Genomic DNA, 20,010 nt, shown 5'->3' on the forward strand with positions numbered 1-20,010 from the left:
TTCATATATGCTCTGCATATGAATCATTAGACTTTCTTCTTGTTCACTCCTTCCTGCTTTAATGGCAGATATATTCCATTACCCCATCTTGTCCCTCTCCTTCAGACCTCTCTTTCTTCTGTTTCACTGTCCTCTTTTTATTTTAATGTCTTACAGATACATATGAAATATATAGTTTGCTTTTATTTTTAAGATTGGGTCTCAGCTGGGCATGGTGCCTCACACCTTTAATCCCAGAACTGGAGAGGTGGGTGGGGAGGCAAGACATTTGGATCTCTGTGAGTTCGAGGCCAGCCTGGTCTACAAAGAGAATTCCAGGACAGCCAGGGCCACAGAGAAACCCTGCCTTGAAAAACAGAACAAAACACACACACACACACACACACACACACACACACACACACACACACACACACGCAAAACAAAAAAGATAGGGTTTAACTATGTATCCCTGACTGGTCTGGAGCTCACTTTGTAGACCAGGCTGGCTTCGAACTCACAGAGCTCCACCTGCCTTAGCCTCTTGAATGTTGGGGTTAAAGGTGTGCACATATGAGAGAAAACACAGAGTCACACAGTTTCTTGACTAGTCCATATCATAGTGTCTGGTTTTTCACTTTCTTTCTTCTTTCTTTCTTTCTTCTTCTTCTTCTTCTTCTTCTTCTTCTTCTTCTTCTTCTTCTTTTTTTTTTTTTGGCCTGGCATTTTAAACACAACCAGGAGATGGGGGTGAGGGCTGATTAACAAAAGAAAAGACCTGCTGAGGAGGAATGTTTTTTGCCTAATACTCTAAAGCTGGATGGATTTAGAGCCCAGAGCATATGTTATTGATGGCAAGTTGATGGCCTAGGAACAGAGAGAATTTTAGGTCAGGAATGTTTTGTGCAAAACCGAGGCTGCGCCTGGCCATTGGAAGATAAGAGAGACAAATAATGGATTGCGATGGGATAAATGGTTCTGGCTGGGGTCTGCTCCTCCCTCTCTTGCCCCAGCTGCCCTCGGAAGACAGGGAACAGACCTGCTTGTGTTTTTCTGACTTCCAATCACCTGCCTCCGTGTTTAGGCAGCAGACAGACGTGTGTTATAAACACAGCTCGGCAGAAAGCGCCCTTGGCCAAGGAGGGTATTTCTAGTGTTATAATTCTCCTTTGATGTTTCCCATCATCCTTTAGGTCCCTCACGATTCTATCCGGAACACACCACAGTGCCTAGATACAAAGTAGATGTCCAATACAAATTTGATAAATAGGTTCCAATCTAGAGAAGAATTTGAGGGGAATCGTAGAGTGGCAAATGGCTCACTTCCCTGGCGTCTGTCTCTCCCCATGAGTGCCTAGATGAAAGGACTGAGGTCATTCTTGGTCTCAGGATAGTTCAAAGGCTCTCCAGTGGGGTCAGGCCATGTTTTATGAAGCATCCCTCCCTGCCTTAAAGACAATGACTGTTGGGCGGTAGTCCCACACTTGGAAGCAAATGATTGTGATTTTTGTCTTCTAGAACATGGGTGTTCCCCTCAGCAGCTCCGTTTCACACCTGCACAAAAGGCCAAAGGTCAGGGCTGTCTTGGTCACAGCAACACTGCTTTGGTGTCAGAAAAGCCTGTGGTTTCTCTTACCAAGCCCCGAAGATGACGCTATAGTCTCCTTGCTCTCGGGGGCCCTGGGGTCACTATGAGGTTCAGTACTTTTGTTTTCTGCCAGATTCTTACCCAGATGTCAGCATCTGGGACAAAGCAGCAACAGTGTGAGAATTGGGGTTGGGGGTGAACACATCAGTCTAGGAACAGGCACGGAGGCTGAGGCTGGGATGCAGCTTGGAGCTATCGTACATAAGTGCAAGGCCCTGGGTTCAGTCCAGGGAAGGAGAGGGGACAGGGGTGTGGGAAAGCGAAGCAGTACCGCTGTCCCTTGGAGGATAATGGCAGGAAATCATGTTTGGTCTATGAGTATGTGTGTGCGCCTTCATGAATTCATGCACACCATATGTGCGCAGGTGTCCATGGAGACCAGGAAAGGGTCTCAGATATGTACCAGGCCTTGTCTTTTAGGGCCATCCACCAGCTCCCAAATCATGACACAGAGGGTTATTTTGAATGCTCAGCCTAGTTTAGGCTAGGCTCTGGCCAGCTCTTTTAACCTAAGTTAACCTGTTTATTTACCTCGGCCTTTTCACCTCTCTTCCTTCTGTCTATCTTACTTTCGCTGCTTCTTGTGGCGGGCTGGCGGCGGCCTGGCTTCTTGCCATGGGCGTGACCCTCTTTCTCTCCACCTTCTTCTCTGGTTCCTCCTTCTCTGGAGCCTAGATTGCCCCTCCTGTCAGCCCCAGGAACAATTGTTTGCTATATTTATTTTTGTGTGTGTATGGATGTGGGTGTGCACATGCCATGGTGTGCGAAGGTCAGAGGAACAGCTTGCAGGAGTCACTTCTCTCTTGTCACCACATGGGGCTGGGGAATCAAATTCGGGTTGTCAGGCTTGGCCACAAGCACTTTTGCCCGCTCATCTGTCTTACCAGCCTGGTGATAATTTATTTTCTTTCTTTCTTTCTTTCTTTCTTTCTTTCTTTCTTTCTTTCTTTCTTTCTTTCTTTCTTTCTTCCTTCCTTCCTTCCTTCCTTCCTTCCTTCCTTCCTTCCTTCCTTCCTTCCTTTCTTTCTTCCTTCCTTTCTTCCTTCCTTTCTTTCTTCCTTTCTTCCTTCCTTCCTTCCTTCCTTCCTTCCTTCCTTCCTTCCTTCCTTTCTTTCTTTCTTTCTTTCTTTCTTTCTTTCTTTCTTTCTGAGACTGGATTTCTCTGTGTAGCCTTGACTGTCCTGGAACTCACTCCATAGCCCAGGCTGGCCTTGAACTTACAGAGATCCGCCTGTCTCTCCCTCCCCAGTGCTGGGATTAAAGGCCTGCGCCACCCCCCCACCCCCACCCCCCGGCTGGTGATAATTTCTTACTCAACTCAAGTTATGAATAAGTAGTGACTTCGTATAGGCCGTTTGTTTTAGTTTTTTTTTGTGGTGCTAGGGAATCTCAAATTCAGGACCTCAAGTTTGCTAGGATTTATCATCAAGGGAGGGAGAGAGGGAGAAAAGGAGAAAGGAAGGAAGGGAGGGAGAGAGGGAGGGAGAGAGGGAGGAAGGAAGGACAGGCAAAGTATCTTCCACATGCTAGGATTTCAGTTGTGTGCCACTGTGTCCAGCTATATTCACTTTAAAAAAAGATTGATAGCCGGGCGGTGGTGGCACACGCCTTTAATCCCAGCACTTGGGAGGCAGAGGCAGGCGGATCTCTGTGAGTTTGAGGCCAGCCTGGTCTACAAAGCGAGTTCCAGGAAAGGCACAAAGCTACACAGAGAAACCTTGTCTCGAAAAACCAAAAAAAAAAAAAAAAAAAAGATAGAAAAGAAAGGAAGAAAGAAAAAAGGTTGATAGAGGCTGGAGAGAGGCTCAGAGGCTAAGAGTACTGGCTGCTCTTCCAGAGGTCCTGAGTTCAATTCCCAGCAACCACATGGCGGCTCACAGCCATCTGTAATGAGATCTGGTGCCCTCTTCTGGTGTGCAGGCATACATGCAGACAGAACACTGGATACATAATAAATAAATCTTAGATAGATAGATAGATAGATAGATAGATGATAGAGGTTGATGATGATGCATGTAAGTGCAGGTGCACGTGTGCCAAAGAGCACACATCGTTTCTGCAGGAAAGCTTTCGAGGGTCAGTCTCGTCTTCAGTCATGAGTTCTAGAACGGAGCCCAGGGGCTCAGGCTTGTGCTGCGAACACTGTTCCCCGCAGAATGGTCACGCCAGCCCGACATTCCCTTGTTGAGAAAAGTTACCTGTTTACTTGCTAGTGGGGCTGTGTTGGGGGTTGGTGGAGGTCAGAGGACACGACCTTTGTTGTCTCTTCTCTCCGTCCACCTTTTCTGCCGAGCCATCTTTTCAGGCCTCTGCTCACTTTTGATCTGCATTTGTTCCCATGAGTCTTCCAGGGAGTTGGGGGCTGGATTCCATGAACACACGTTTAGGCTGTTCCATATACTGTAAGTGTCACAGCTCTGAGGGGGAAGGGTAGCCTGGCAGTCTGGAGCCAAGGAACACCACAAAGTCACATCACACACCAAACCTCACACAAGAGATTTATTGGGAAAGACACGGGCGGGTGGCTGCCCTGCTTGCGAGACAAGCTGCAAAGAGGTGAGCTGGAGGCAGGCTTTATATAGGGTTTCTCTCCAGCTTCGCCTTGCCTGCTTTTATATATTGCTGGGGACTGAACTCAGGGCTTCCTGCATGCTGAGCTACCAACTGAGCTACAACCCCCAGTCCTCAAAATAAAATGAAATACATCTTTCTGTTCGTATTTACTGTTGAGACATACATGCAACATTTCCCAAGCAATTCTAAAAGCTCCTACAGTATTTATTATGATGACACATTATGATTCTATAACCCTTTTGTTTGTTTGTTGACAGGGTCTTCCTTCCTTCTTCTTCTTCTCCTCCTCCTCCTCTTCCTCCTCCTCCTCCTCCTCCTCCTCCTCTTCTTCTTCTTCTTCCCCCCCAGTCAGGGTTTCTCTGTGTAGTTTTGGTGCCTGTCCCAGATCTTGCTCGGTAGACCAGGCTAGCCTCAAACTCACAGAGATTCACCTGGATCTGTCTCCCGAGTGCTGGGGTTAAAGGCGTGCGATATCACCACTGCCCAGAAACAGGGTTTTTCTTGCCATGCAGCTCAGGCTGGCTTCAAACTCACCATGTAGCCAAGGCTGCCCTTCAACTCATGCTTCCCCTGTCTCCTGCAAAGTTCTGGGATTTGTCAGACATGGATCACACCTGGTATATAGAGTCTTTTCTCTTAGCTCTGGCTGTTCTGGAACTCACTACATAGACCAGGCTGGCTTCAAACTCACAGAGATCCGCCTGCCTCTGCTTCCTGAGTGCTGGGATTAAAGGCATGTGCCAACACGCCCAGCTTAGAGTCTTTTCTGACAGAGCTTTTTTTAAAAAAAGAATTATTTATTTATTATGTATACAGAAGAGGGTGCTAGATCTCATTACAGATGGTTGTGAGCCACCATGTGGGTGCTGGGAATTGAACTCAGGACCTCTGGAAGAGTAGTCAATGCTGATGCTCTTATCCTCTGAGCCATCTCTCCAGCCCCTGACAGAGCTTTTAAAATAGTTTTCTGCTTGACTGTGGTGGCACACACCTTTAATCCCATGGTAGGCAGAGGCTAGCCTGATCTATAGAGTGATTTCCTGGATCTCGCTCTGTAGCCCAGGCTGCCCTCGAACTCACAGAGACCCGCCTGCCTCTGCCTCCCGAGTGGGATTAAAGGCGTGCGTCACCACCGCTCGGCTCACTTGAGATTTCTTGACGACAAGAGGTCACAAACTGAGCCGATCAGGGACTAGACACGTCAATTTTACTTTTTCCAGAGAGTCTCTGTTTGCCCGCCCCCCCCCCCCCGAGATTCTAATGCGCAGGCGTGGACTGTTCCGTCGTGAGTCTTCTAGGGGCCCCTTGCACAGGCCGCGGTCGCCCTCTGCTGACGTAGTGCGGAAGCGCGCGGAGCGTGAACGTTAAGGAACCTAAGGGCGGGGAGCGTCCTTTCGCCCGATAGAGGGCGCCATGCGACGTACAGCTTAACTCTGGAGCGTCTGGCCCTTCGACGAGGACTTCCTGCCTGATCTCGCTGGTGCATACTGCGGCCATCGACGTTCTTCGAGTCACCGTAAACAAAGGAGACGTGCGCCGACCCGGAAGTGGAAGCCGTAGCTCGCGTTCTGGCCGGCCGGAAGGAGGCCGAAGGGAAGTTGTAGCCATGGCTGTGGCCGTGGCTACTGCCGGGGTCCTAATGGGCTCGGAGCCCGGCCCCGCGGAAGAGCTCGCTAAGCTCGAGTACCTGTCTTTGGTGTCGAAAGTTTGCACGGAGCTGGACAATCACTTGGGCATCAACGACAAGGATCTGGGTGAGCTGAAGGAGGTCCCTACGGCCCTTGAGGTTGGGGTCGGGGGAGGCCGGAGAAGAGTGGTTCCTGGGCCCAGTGTGTGTGTGTCATCGCGACTTGGGCTCCGGGAACCTGCGACAGGGGCCCCTGCTTGAGAGCCCTCCAGACGGAGCTGTTGGAAATCGTTTCTCAGAGCTGCCAGTGGAGGCTGGGGCTACCATCTCCGCTTGGTTTTTTTTTTTGCTTTTCAGTTCTGGGTGCTTTAACGGCGTTAACCATAGCAGCAGCAGCAGCCCCCGCAAAGATGATGTGAGGATGGTGATTATGGCCGATATTTTCTAGAAGCTCACGAGATACTGTTATGGGTAGTTCTTCATCTGTATTATCTTGTTTGATCTTCGCTACCCTGAGGCGGTGGTCAGCATCTGTGCTGTGAGCTGTGTTTTTGACTAGTCACATATTCTATCAAACACCAGTCATTGTTTAGGGGGCAAACTGTGGCTAGGGAACCCAAACAGAAATTGAGAATGCCTAGGGACCCAGATCATACATACGTAGATGGGAGTCCTTTTGATAATGAGAGAGCGTGTTTGTGAGTCAGGGGCGTGTGGGGAGCAATTCCATTTGCTAGGGACAGGGTTGTTTCATTTGTTGTCCCAGGAGAAAATGGTTGTAGATGGAGGAAGATTTAGAGACTGGTGGTAGAAACATGAGTGAAAGTGTCACCTGTTTTTTATTTTTAAGCATTTTCCCCTTTATTTTCCGTTTATGTGTATGGGTGTTTTGTCTGCATGTGTGTCTGTGCATCATGTGGGTGCCTGATGCCTGCAGAGGCCAGAAGAGGGTTTCAGATTCCCTGGGACTAGAATTACAGACAGCTGTGGGCCAACTTGTGGGTGTTGGGAATAGAACCTGAGTCCTCTGGAAGAGCAGCCAGTGCTATTCACCTGTGAGCTGGCTCTCCAGCCCCAAGTATTTTATTTTATGTGCATGAATGTTTTGTCTGCATGTTTGACTGTGTGTCTGTGTATCAGCTGCATGCATGGTGCCCACAGAGGGCTTTGATGCCTTGAAACTGTAGTTACAAATTGTTGTGAGCTGCCATGTGGGTTCTGGGACTCAAACCAAGGTCCTTTGGAAGAGCAGCCGGTGCTTTACCGCCCACTCCCCCGCAACTCACTCTGTAGACCAGGCTGGCCCTGAACTCACAGAGATCCGCCTGCCTCTGCCTCCTGAGTGCTGGGATTAAAGGCATGCGCCACCATCGCCTGGCTTCAGCCAGGGCTCTTAAGTGCTGAACCATTGCCAGCCCCTCTCCTGTCTGTCTGTTTATCCCTCTCAGGTCTAGAACTCAAAATGAGACCAAGCTGGCCTTGAACTCACAGACATCTGCTGGTCTCTGCCTCCCCAGTGCTAGAATTAAAGGTGCTGGCCAGGAAACCATGAACATGTTGTTTGTTTATTTGTTTTGTTTTGGGGACAGGTTTTCTCTGTGTAGCCTTGGCTGTCCTGAAACTCTCTCTGTAGACCAGGCTGGCCTTGAACTCACAGAGATCCGCCTACCTCTGCTTCCTGAGTGCTGGGATGAAGGCGTGCGCCACTACCGCCTGACGAAGACAGCTTTTTAAATGAACATGTGAAGTCATTTCATGTGGAGGACTCCAGGGAAGGGGAATGTTACAAGAGAGGTCAGGGGGAGCTGGGAATTGGTCGAGTACATACATGGGCTATGGGGTCCATCTCCAGCACCACCAAAATAAATAATAAACAAACCACATCAACAAAACAAACCCCAAGGGGCCACAGAAGTCAGATTTAGGACTTCAAGTGAACTGTTTTCTTACCGGTAATGGAATGTTACTTCTTTTCCTAGGTTAGCAGATGGCGCCTAAGCTGTCCCACAGCCAGTATGTGTCAGGTCACACTTTCTCCCAGTCAAGTGTGCCTATTTTGTACAGATTTAGCATCCCTAATCTGGAATAAAAAATCTGCACACTTTGAGCTCCACCGTGAATCCGTCAGTGTGAATGTACTGCTGCCAGCTTTGAGATTAGCTCTTTGAGTGTAGTGTGCTAAGTATGATTCATTTTTCTCTGCCTTTCTCTAAATAACTTGGTTGAAGTCAGCATTGCCTGGGTTCCAGCCCTGGCTTCATCATTTATTGTGTAGGATGTTATTTCAAGCATCAAGACAATAGCAACAGCCTACTTAGGTTGTTATAAAAATATTGGAAGTAACAGTGCTTGACAGACAAGTGTCAAACTATATTAACTATAGGCATTCTTTGTTTTTGTTTTTTGAGACAGGGTTTCTCTGTATTACAGCTCTGCCTATCCTGAAACTCAGTTTGTAAACTAGGCTGGCCTTGAGCTCAAAGAGATCCACCTGCCTCTGCCTTCTGAGTGCTGGGATTAAAGGCATTCACCACCACCGCTCGGCAACTATAGGCATTCTTATTAACTTGTAATTATTTGTAAGCTATTCCCATATAGTTGGGTGGTATTTGGTGGCTTTTTCTGAATGTCATCAAAAGTTAATGGCATCGCTGGGTGGTGGAGGCAGAGCCAGGCGGATCTCTGTGAGTTTGAGGCCAGCCTAGTCTACAGAGCGAGATCCAGGACAGGCTCCAAAACTACATGGAGAAACCCTGTCCCCAAAAAATAAATAAATAAACAAAAAGTTAATGGCAGCTGGGATGCCTCAGGCCTTGGGATGTGGAGGCTGGATGACTAGTAATTCCAGAGTCATATATAGAGAATCTGAGGGTAGCTTGGGTGTGTATGTGAATCAGGGGTGACTCTGTCTAAAAAACATGTACAATAAATACATGCTAGTACATTTTTTCAGAGATTTATTTTTAACTATGTATTGTATGCTTGGGTGGGTATGTGCACATGTGTGTTGGATCCCCCCTAGAACTGGAATTACGAGCAGTTGTGAGCCTCCTGATGTTGGTGCTGGGAACTGAAGTGAGGTCTTCTGCAAGCAGAGGATGTACTGTTTAATTGTTGAGCCATCTCTTCAGCCCCCATGCTGGTCTTTTTTTTTTTTTTTTTAATTAAAAAATTTTACTTCCTGGAGATATGGCTTATTGGTTAAGAGCACTCACTGCTTTTATGGGGAACCTGAATTCAGTTCCCAGCACTCATATCGGATGGCTCATAATCACCTATAACTGCAGCTCTAGGAAATCTGATGCCTTCTGGCCTCCAAGGGTATCTGCATACATGTAGATATTTCTTAGGTACCATTTTATTGCTGTGAAGAGATACCATAACCAAGGTAACATTCCCCCCCCACCCCCCTGCCCCAGACAAGGTTTCTCTGTGTAGTTTTGGTGCCTGTCCTGGATTTCGCTCTGTAGACCAGGCTGGCCTCGAACTCACAGAGATCTACCTGGCTCTACCTCCTGAGTGCTAGGATTAAAGGCGTGCGCCACCACACCTGGCCCAAGGTAACTCTTACAAAATAAGTGTTTGATTGGGAGCTTGCTTATAGTTTCAAAGGGTTAGTCCATTGTCATCATGAGAGGGGGTGTGGTTGTGGGCAGGTATGATGCTGGAGAAGTAGCTGAGAGCTCACATCCACATCCTGATTCACAGGCAGACAGAGAGAAAGACAACACACACATACATGCACAGTGGTCCTGGCATGTGCTTTTGAAACTTTCCACTCCCCACTGACACACCTCCTCCCACAGGCCACACCTCCTTATCCTTCCCAAAGAGTTCCACTAACTGGGAACCAAGCATTCAAACACATGAGTCTGTGGGATCCATTCTCATCCACACCACCACACTTACTCAGCTTGAAGATCGGATCATCCAGTAATAGCTAGCTGACTTCTCTTGTATAGATTGGGTCTGACCCTCCAGAAAGTGTTCTTCCGTGTGTGTGTGTGTGTGTGTACACATGGTCTTGTGTTTGTCATATGTTGCCCCTTTAGAAACTGTGTGGCAGTGTGCATAGGTCTAGCTTTATGGTGGGGGGGTATGTATGTACTGTCTGGGACAAATCTTTTCCCAGTTTATATGCATTCTAGAGCTTGGTTGAACATTTGGAGGAATATCTTCTTCTCATTTATAAAATCCACAGAACAAACCAGAGCGATCTCATCTCAGCCACTTATGTTTTCCTCCTGGGGCTTTTTTCTTGCCCACTGGTCCACATGCACTCCCAGGAGTGTTCGTCCATTCGTTCCCTTCCTCCCTTCCCTTCCCTTCCCTTCCCTCCCCTCCCCTTCCCTCCCCTCCCTCCTTCCCTTCCTTCTTTTAAGGCAGCGGCCCATGGCAGCATCCCACTCTATAGTCCTGGCTGGCCTAGAACTCACTATATAGAACAGACCAGGCTGGACTCAGACTCAGAGATCAATCTCTTTCCCTCCTGAGTGCTGGGATTAGTGGTATGCCTAGCTGTTTTTCTGTTTTTTATTTTTTAGGTGTGTGTGTGTGCGTGCGTGCGTGTGTGTGTGTGTTTTGCCTGCATCTGTGCTGTGTACCACTTTTGGGCAGTGCCTGTAGAAGTCAAGAGAGGGTTTGGACCCCTTGAAACTTAAGTTGTAGACAGTTGTGAGCCTCTATGTAGGTGCTGAGACCTGAACCCGGGTCCTCTGGAAGAGCAGCCAGTGCTCAGAACTGCTAGGCCATCTCTCCAGCCTTCATCTTCCTCTTTTAATTCACTGTCTTTATTTTGATGTCTACCCCTAATGCAGTCCTTTGTCTTGGGACATAAGAACTTGGAATGGGTGCTCCCTGAACTCACATCTGTGGCCTGGTACACGCATGTTTTTGCTGTTTCTTCTCCTTAACTTATTTTCAGCCTGCTCTCCCTGGTGCTCTGGACTTGCTCACTGTTTCTCTCACCTCCGTGCCTACACTAAAAGGCATGCCTTTCGTCTACCCCTCCTAGCGGCTGCCAGGAATTCCAGCTTGCCTGTCCTGTTGTTTGCTTTTAAACACTTAATAACATTTTTCTTGAGCTTCAAAAACTAAATAAAAATAGTTTCTTGGGGCTGGAGAGATGGTTCAGCAGTTAAGAGCAGGGGCTACTCTTCCAGAGGACCTGGGTTAGATTCCTGGCACCCACACCCATGTGGTGGCTCACCCCATCTGTAACTCCAGTCGCAGAGGATCAGCACCCTCTTCTGGCTTCTGCAGGCACCAGGCATGAGTGTGGTATACAGACACACATGCCGGCGAAACACCTGTCTTAGTTAGGGTTTCTATTCTTGTGAAGAGACACCATGACCACGGCAACTCTTACAAAAGAAAACATTTAGTGGGGTGGCTTACAGTTCAGAGGTTCCGTCCATTTCATCATGGTGGGACATGGTGGCTTGCAAGCAGCCAAGGTGCTGGAGAGGTAGCTGAGAGTTCTATGTCTTGCACAGGTAACAGGAAATGAACTGAGACACACAGATCTCAAAAGCCCACCTCCACAGTGACACACTTCCTCCAACAAGACTCTATGTATTCTAAGAAGGCCACATCTCCTAATAGTACGACTCCCTTTGGGGGCCATTTTCTTTCAAACCACAGCATCTATACACATAAAATAAACCATTTTAAAAAATAGGTTTTTTTCCTTTGCTCCAAGTAGATTATAGTTTTTAAGACATTTGGGTAATCTGATTAGTTTTTAACATACTTTAAAAAATTTCACCAGGCGGTGGTGGCACATGCCTTTAATCCCAGCACTCGGGAGGCAGAGGCAGGCGGATCTTTGTGAGTTCGAGGCCAGCCTGGTCTACAGTGCGAGCTCCAGGAAAGGTTCAAAGCTACACAGAGAAACCCTGTCTTGAAAGAAAAAAAAAATTCTGGATGGAGTCCCCATTTTTAATTCCTTTAAATTTTTTTCATTTACAGCTGAATTTGTGATCAGTCTTGCTGAGAAAAATACCACCTTTGATACTTTTAAGGCTTCCCTGGTCAAAAATGGTGCAGAATTCACAGTATGTATATCTGAAGTTGTTTTTTTTTTTTTTTTCCCTTTTTGTTTTGGTATTGCTACTGAATTTGTATTTTGATAGGACTAAAGGATTTTCAAATGGGAAGGAGACGGTTTGTACATATCAATTAAATACATATCAATTAAATAAGCCATCAAATGTGTAATGTACCATGCTGGTGAGGGAGCCAGATTTCCAGTAATGCTTTCCTAGGAGAATTTCCATCGTTAATTCTCTGAGGATGTTTACATTCTTGTTCTGTGAATCAGGAAGTCAGGAACAAGAGTCTAGGTTTTGGAGGCAGTTTTAAAAGATGGGAAATAAAATGGTCCCTGGGCATGGTCTAAGCCAATGGTTCTCAACTTTCCTAACGCTGTGACCCTTTAATACAATTCCTCATGTTGTAGTGACCCCCCAGCCATAAAATTATTTTCATTGCTACTTTATAACCATAATGTTGCTACTGTTATGAATTGCAATATAAATATCTGTGTTTCCTGATGGTCTTAGGTGACCCCCGTGAAAGGGCTGTTTGATCCCAAAGGGGTTGCACCCCCAGGTTGAGAACCACTGGTCTAAGTTATTACTGTAGCTTCCCAGGGTGGCCTTCCATGCTTTCTTGCCTTAGGCAGCTCAGCTCAAGTGCATGAGCACACTTCCCTGCAGCGAGATTCAGTCACTGATCAGAGCTGACGTTGTCTGTCTGATTCTTCTTTTCTCCAAAGGATTCTCTTATTAGCAACCTGTTGCGTCTCATACAAACCATGCGTCCTCCAGCAAAGCCTTCTACTAGCAAAGGTAAGCAGGGCTCCCAGCTGAGCTGAGCCTCCAGAAGGGTCTGGATGGTGACCACCCTGTAAATTGCTAACTTTGCTAAGCAAAGGAATGCCCTAGTTAGATTCTGAGACATTCAAATGAGGACTGACATGATCCCTCCCTTCCGTCATGGACACAGAGCTTGTTGAGGCTTTCACAGCCTTAGCTTCAGACAATTAAATTGTTTCTAGTAGTTATGTGATTAATATGTAGCAAAATACTATTTGTTTTTCACTTGCTACAACTCTAATGTTGAAATTATTTTATTAACCAGTAATAATATTAAATATCTCTCTCTCTCTCTCTCTCTCTCTCTCTCAACCCTTTCATGCTCCTTAATGAACTAAGATCCAGTTGTTAAACCCAAAACTGAAAAGGAGAAGCTGAAGGAACTCTTCCCTGTCCTTTGCCAACCAGACAACCCTTCAGTTCGGGTACGGATGCTCTCTGGGGAATATCTGCCCTAGTGTGTGCTCTGTCCCTTCTCATCTCCTTAGTGACTGTATGAATTCTAATTTTGTCCATTGCATGATGTTTTTCCAAGAATAGTAGGTCAAGGGTGATGAGCTTGGGGGCTCGGGGACGCAGTGGTGAGGGATAGGAAACGACTTAAGATTCTGGCCAAGATGCCCAGGGTATAAAATTAGAATATTTTTTCTCTGTTACATATTAAAAGATGTAATTATTGAAATGGTTCCACTTGTAAAAATTTTATTTTAGGCTAGATGTGCTGGTGAATCCCTTTAATCCTAGCATTTGGGAGGCAGAGGCAGGAGGATCTCTGAGTCCAAAGCCAGTATGGTTTACATATCAAGTTCCAGGACAGCCAGGGCTACCTAAAGAGACTCTGTCCCCCCCCCCAAAAAAAAAGTCCATTTTAGAAAGAATTTACTGAGTACCGTTAATCTCAGAGATTTGAGGAGAAACCACCGACCTAAATCATGGCCAGATTAATTAAAGCAAACAGTTTACGTCATTTCCAGATCACCCAGTGCAGTGGAAGCGCTGTGTAAGTAGTTGCTGGGCCATACTGCTTAGAGGGTCAAGGAAACCTGTCAACACGCGATTGACTTGAGTCCGGGATATTGTCAGTACGGAGGGTCAGTGGTTTGTGTCACAGCGGATAGCAGTGAGGACTATGGGAAGTAATGAAACGGGAAGCAAGGAAGGGAACGCAGGGAGACTGTTGATTTTAAAGTTTTGATGTCTGGAGCCGGAGAGGTGGCTCAGTGGGTAGAGGTGCTCCCCACCACACCTGACACCCTGAGTTTGATCCCAGGGCCCCCATCATGTGGGAAGGAGAGAACTGACCTCTGCAGGTTAGTGATATGACAGTGGGCAGAGTTTTTTCTTCTCATTACTTTGTTGGTCTCTGACCTTGCAGACCATGTTGGATGAGGAAGATGTGAAAGTCGCTGTGGATGTTTTGAAAGAGCTGGAAGCTTTGATGCCCAGTGCAGCAGGCCAAGAGAAACAAAGAGACACTGAGCACAGGTATGTCCCTTGTGTCCTTGTCCTGTTCATTTGTGTACTATGACAGTTGAATTTCATGGACCTGTTAAGCAAACCCTGGGACGAGTGTGTGGATTTTTGACTGGCTGTGTACTAGATTGGGTTTTCATTGCTCCATGCCAAAAAGATATTCCGAAGTTAGAAATTGGAGCTGAGGGAGGCCAACTCTGTCTGTGGCCTGAGTTTACTGGCCTGTGGGGTGTGGTGGTCATGAAACTTCTGTCCAGTTCAGCAGGTAGAGGGTGCTGAGCTTACACAGTGGCACTGTGCTGGGTGCTTGGGGATGCAGAGATGAAATTGGGTTGATTTATTTTTCAAACAGGTGCTTGTTGATTTATTAGGGACAGGACGAAGAAGAAGAAGAGGAGTCGGAGCCGAGACCGTGACAGAGACCGAGACCGGGACAGGGACCGAGACAAGGACCGAGAGCGAGATAGAGACCGAGACAGAGACAGAGAGCGAGACAGAGATAGAGACCATAAGCGGAGACATCGATCCCGCTCTCGGTCACATTCCAGGACACGGGAGAGGACTAAGGGGAAGTCTAGATACCGGTCCAGGAGCAGAAGTCAGAGTCCCTTCAAAGATCGAAAGGACCGGGAAAAGTATGGGGAGAGGAATCTGGACAGATGGCGGGATAAGCATGTGGACCGCCCTCCCCCTGAAGAGCCTGCCATTGGGGACATCTACAATGGCAAAGTGACCAGCATCATGCAGTTTGGGTGCTTTGTGCAGCTGGAGGGCCTAAGGTAAACAGTTGGTACTCTTTCACGTCCGTGATGGCAAAACGTCTCTTACTGCTGTGTGTTCGTATTCAAAGAGGCTATGAACAATTACACTTTAGTCATTCAGGTATTCAGGGGTTCTTGGAAAGTTTTGCTTCTTGTTATTTTTTTAAATTATATTTTATTTTTGAGATAGAGTCTGTCTGCTCTAGCTGTCCTAGAATTCTCTATGTAGACCAGGCTGGCCTTGAACTCACAGAGATCCACCTGTCTCTGCCTCCCAGTTGCTGTGATTAGAGGTGAGTGCCACCATGTCCAGCCTTTTTGTTGATTTTGGGGTTGTGTTTTTTTGTGATGCTGTACTTCGAACTTAGGGCCTTGAGTATACTAGGCAAGTTCTCTGCCACATTCTTTGCCTTATTCTTTGTTGATTTTGAAATGTCCCAGAGCCATTTGTCCCCTCCTCTGGCCTCGGGAGATCTGCCCTCTCTCTGCTGATTGTGACAGCTGAGGGTTGATCTCTCCTTCCCTCAATCAGTGTCTTTTCTTCCGGAGAGTCGTAATGCTTACAGTTTTATTGTTGGACCAACTTCTTGGTGCTGCTTTGTGAGCTTAAGCCCTTCCTCCTCCTTCCTTCCTTCCTTCCTTCCTTCCTTCCTTCCTTCCTTCCTTCCTTCCTTCCTTCCTTCCTTCCTTCCTTCCTTCCTTCCTTCCTTGTGTGTTGTGTGCATGTGTGCATGTTCATGTGTACAGGTGTGTGTGCCTGTATATGAGGGTGCCCACGGAAGCCAGGTGTTGACCTGGATGTCTTCACAGTTGCACTCTACCTTTGTTTGTTTGTTTTGGGTTTTTGAGACAGGGTTTCTCTGTAGCCCTGGCTATCCTGAAACTCACCTTGTAGACCTGGCTGACCTTGAACTTCAGATCCGCTGGCCTCTGACTCCTGAGAGCTGGTATTAAAGACCTGTACCCCCACACCCAGCTTTTACCTTAGCTTTTGAGACAGGGTCTCTGACCACCCCTGGGGTGCTGATTAGGCTAGCCTGGCTGGCCAGCAAGCACTGGGGTCCTCCTGTTGCTGCCTCCCCGTGCTGGGGTTACAGGCATGCACTGTGGCGTCTGTTTTCTTCTTTTGCCTTTGAGACAGTGTGTCATGTAGTCCTGGCTACCCTGGAACTCATAGAGATCCCACTGCTGGATTGAAAGGCATTTTTATGTGGTGCTGGGATCCAGACTCAGGTCCTCATGATGTGCTGCAAACATCTGCCTACAGGGCCAGCTCCCTCGTGTTCTTGAGACAAAGTCCCACCATTGTAAGCAGTGTATGGCGCCTCAGACTTACTGTGTATCCCAGGCTGAACTGCAGTTCACGATCTTCCCGCCTTGCCTCCTAGGGCAAAGATCTCAGCCTGTGAAGACTGTTTTGTGCAGTCCCAGTAGGAGTTGAAGTATTAGGGGAAGGGTTTGTTTTGACAAATTCCAGAAGTGTCTGACTCTCTCTCAGGAAGCGGTGGGAAGGCCTGGTGCACATCTCTGAGCTCCGACGGGAAGGCCGAGTGGCCAATGTGGCTGATGTTGTGAGCAAAGGCCAGAGGGTGAAGGTCAAAGTACTGTCCTTCACTGGGACCAAGACCAGCCTGAGCATGAAGGTGGGTGATATGTCTAGTCTGTGTCCACAGCTGATGGCCCAGGCGTGTGAGAGACAGCGCATGAACAGCACCCTTGTTATTGTGCCCTAGGATGTGGATCAAGAATCCGGAGAGGATCTAAACCCAAATCGACGTCGAAATCTTGTCGGGGAGACCAACGAAGAGACGTCAATGCGGAACCCTGACAGACCCACTCACCTCTCCCTCGTCAGTGCGCCTGAAGTAGAAGACGACTCGCTGGAGCGCAAGCGACTCACCCGGATCTCTGACCCAGAGAAGTGGGAGATCAAACAGGTTGGGGGCTCAGAGGCATTCAGCATGCAGCCTGGGGGGTAGGAATGTGGGCCTAGACCAGCAGCCCGTGGTGGCCTCTGTCCACTCAGTAGTTGTGTGAGCCAAGTTATTGCACCTAGTGTGCCTCAGTGCCCTTAATCTGTCCACCAGGACCATTGGTGGCAGTGTGGGATCAGCAAGTGAACAGAGTTGAACCTTAGTGCCTACCATCCTGTGGAGGTTGTAATTTTGACTCGGTTGTTGTTTTCCTCGTTCCTGTGAGCTTCAGAATGATGGTGTGTCCAGCCCCGTGTATCACTGGTGCTGTAAAGACAGAATTTCTTAGTTCCTGCCCTTGGGGAACTCACTGTCCAGTGGGATAGAGACAGCGTTAAACATGAGACTGTAGGGCTGGGTGCCACATGATCAGTGTATGCTGGGCGCTGTGGCGATAAGGGAAGGCCCGGTAACCCTTCCTGGGCACGATACCCCTGAGGCCGTGCCTTAGGGCCATGTTGTGCTGTTCCCTGGGGATGGGATGTGTGTCTCCGTCTTGACCTGACATGCTGGGTTCCAGGAGAAGACAGATTGGTTTCCTTGTGTGAGATCCTGGAGTTAACACTGGGACCGAGTCTTGCTCCTAGCGCAGATCTTAGTTACAGATGCCGCCTTCTGCTCTTCACTAGATGATCGCTGCCAACGTGCTTTCCAAGGAAGAGTTTCCAGACTTCGATGAAGAGACCGGCATTCTCCCTAAGGTGGATGATGAAGAAGGTAGTCACTCTGCCACTTGGATTAGCTGGAGGAGGGCCTGGGAGGGGATTGTCAAATTGTCACTAGAGTGGGCTCTCCGTAGTTTAACTGAGTGGGTATCCGTCACTTGTTTCCTGGGGCTCACCACCCCCTCTGGATAGACAGAAGCACATGTTTAGATAACCAGTGTACCTGTGGAATTCATTCTACTTTGTTTGGATCCAGCACCTTTTTTAAAAAAGATCTTAAAAATTTTATTATTTATTTATTTTTTTGAGGCAGAGTCTTTCTATTATGTAGCTCTGGCTGTCATAGAACTTGATAGGTAGATTAGGCTGGCCTTGAACTCACGAAGATCCACCTACCACCTGTGAGATCAGAGGTGCAGTGTTTGAGGAGGCCAGCAGAGGGCCAGAAATCGGATTCCCTGGAACTGGAGCTACAGTGTTGTGAACTGCCATGTGGTGCTGGAATCAAACCTGCATGTCTATTTCTCTACAAGAGAAACAAGTGTTCTTAACTGTCAGCCACTATCCAGCCCCTCAGTGTTTATCTAGGTTGACACTTGAGTTACATTTCATTTGGTTCATTGCCTTGGAGTAATTTGCATATAAATTTGTTATTCATCCATTTTACTTTTTTTCCATGGGATCTCATTATGTAGTCTAGGCTAGACTGGACTCTCTCTTTTTTTTTTTTTCTCTTTTTTCTTTTTCTTTTTTTTTTGAGACAGGGTTTCACTCTGTAGCCCTGGCTGTCCTGAAACTCACTCTGTAGACCAGGCTGGCCTTGAACTCACAGATCTGCCTGCCTCTGTCTCCCCAGTGCTGGGATAAAAGGTATGCACCACCACAGCCTGGTGACTTGGACTCTTGATCCTCCTGTCTCAGCCTCTCTAATGGTGGGATTACAGTCATGTGCCATAATGCCCAATTTTTTTACTTTACTTTAGATGCATATATATATTTAGTTTTTATGATTGTGTGTGTTTGTGTGTGTTGTTGTTATGTGCACTGATGTTTTGCCAGCATGCTTGTCTCTGTGAGGGTGTTAGATCCTGGAGTTACAGTTGTGAGCTGCCATGTGGGTGCTGGGAACTGAACCCAGGTCCTCTGGAAGAGCAGTTAGTGCTCTTAACTGCTGAGCCATCTCTCTATCCCTCATTATTTGCTTTTTTGAGACACAGTTTCATGTAGCCCAGGCTGGCCTGTAATTCACTATGTGGCCAAGTATGACCTTCAACTGCTGATCCTCCTGCTTCTGCCTTTCAAGTGCTGGGATTTATAGGCATGTGCTATCAAGCCTGGTTCTTCATCTTTTTTTATTTTTAATTATTTTTTATTTTTATTTATTATTATTATTATTATTATTTTTGGTTCTTCATCTTTCTATACTTTTTTTTCTTGGTGGTGCTAGGGATTGATCTGGCCTTGCATACCAGCAGTTACTATCACTGAGCTACAGCTCCTTTTCATCTTTAGGAGTAAGATTACTTTGAGGTTCCTAAATCAGCCTGTTAGTGTATGTGTGTAAGACCTTTTATTTTTCAACATGTAGAAAAGGTAGATGTGATGGTACACAGTTGTTACCTTAGTAGTCAAGGCTGAGGCAGAACCATTACAAGTTTGAGGCCAGCCTGGGCTACTTGGTGAGACTGTCTCTGAAATGGGGGAAAAATTGTTCCATAATGAAGTTGGGTGGCAAACATTCATTAATTCATTAGATGTCTTAATACCATCTAGACTATCAGGACAGTGTTCTCCCACAGGCTTGGCTTCTTTGGAAAGCAGTTCTAACCAGTTCTTGGACTGGAGTAGAAATGCCCTGGAAATGGCAGTGGCGCCTGGAGGGAGAGCACAGTCCTCTGTGGTAGAATTTCTCTTTACTGACACCCTTTTGACCTGGGAAGCTATTTCTTTTAAGTCCCCCCCCCCAATAACATTTGTTTATTTGTTTTTGTGTGCATGTATATGTATATATGTATTTGTGTGTATGCACATACATGTGTGCCGTGGCCCATATGTGGAAGATAGACAGAATATCTTGCTATAGTTGGTTTGTCCTTTTACCAAGTGGGTCCTGGAGATCAAACTTAGAACATCAAGTGACTTTACACATGGAGTCATCCTGCGTATGAATGTGTGTGCATGCTTGCATGCGTTCATTCGTGTGTTTTGGTTGTTGTTGTGTTTTGTTTTGTTTTTTATGTGCATTGATATTTTGTCTGAGTGTATGTCTGTGTGAGGATGTCAGATCTTGGAGTTACAGACAATTGTGAACTGTCATGTAGGTACTGGGAATTGAACCCGGGTCCTCTGGAAGAGCAGCCAGTGCCCTTAACCATTGAATCATCTCCCCAGCCCTGAATTGTTCTAATGAAAATGATTGGTCATTTCTGTCT

The 20,010-nt window shown here is 47.1% G+C and overlaps 1 protein-coding gene across 1 annotated transcript in view; it reads left to right on the forward strand.

Annotated features, from left to right (window-relative positions):
* The first annotated feature begins 5,530 nt into the window (after nt 1-5,530).
* Nucleotides 5,531-20,010, forward strand: part of Dhx8 (DEAH-box helicase 8) — a 37,488-nt gene continuing 23,008 nt past the window's right edge. Inside the window, exons 1-9 of the mRNA XM_006970630.4 lie at nt 5,531-5,955; nt 11,799-11,884; nt 12,607-12,679; nt 13,046-13,131; nt 14,082-14,191; nt 14,551-14,958; nt 16,439-16,583; nt 16,674-16,877; nt 17,543-17,630. Of these exons, the coding sequence (XP_006970692.1) occupies nt 5,808-5,955; nt 11,799-11,884; nt 12,607-12,679; nt 13,046-13,131; nt 14,082-14,191; nt 14,551-14,958; nt 16,439-16,583; nt 16,674-16,877; nt 17,543-17,630 (1,348 nt within the window). The 5' untranslated portion in view covers nt 5,531-5,807. The remainder of the gene's footprint in view (nt 5,956-11,798; nt 11,885-12,606; nt 12,680-13,045; nt 13,132-14,081; nt 14,192-14,550; nt 14,959-16,438; nt 16,584-16,673; nt 16,878-17,542; nt 17,631-20,010) is intronic.

Source organism: Peromyscus maniculatus, chromosome 8, assembly GCF_049852395.1.
Source record: "Peromyscus maniculatus bairdii isolate BWxNUB_F1_BW_parent chromosome 8, HU_Pman_BW_mat_3.1, whole genome shotgun sequence".
Taxonomy (NCBI): domain Eukaryota; kingdom Metazoa; phylum Chordata; class Mammalia; order Rodentia; family Cricetidae; genus Peromyscus; species Peromyscus maniculatus.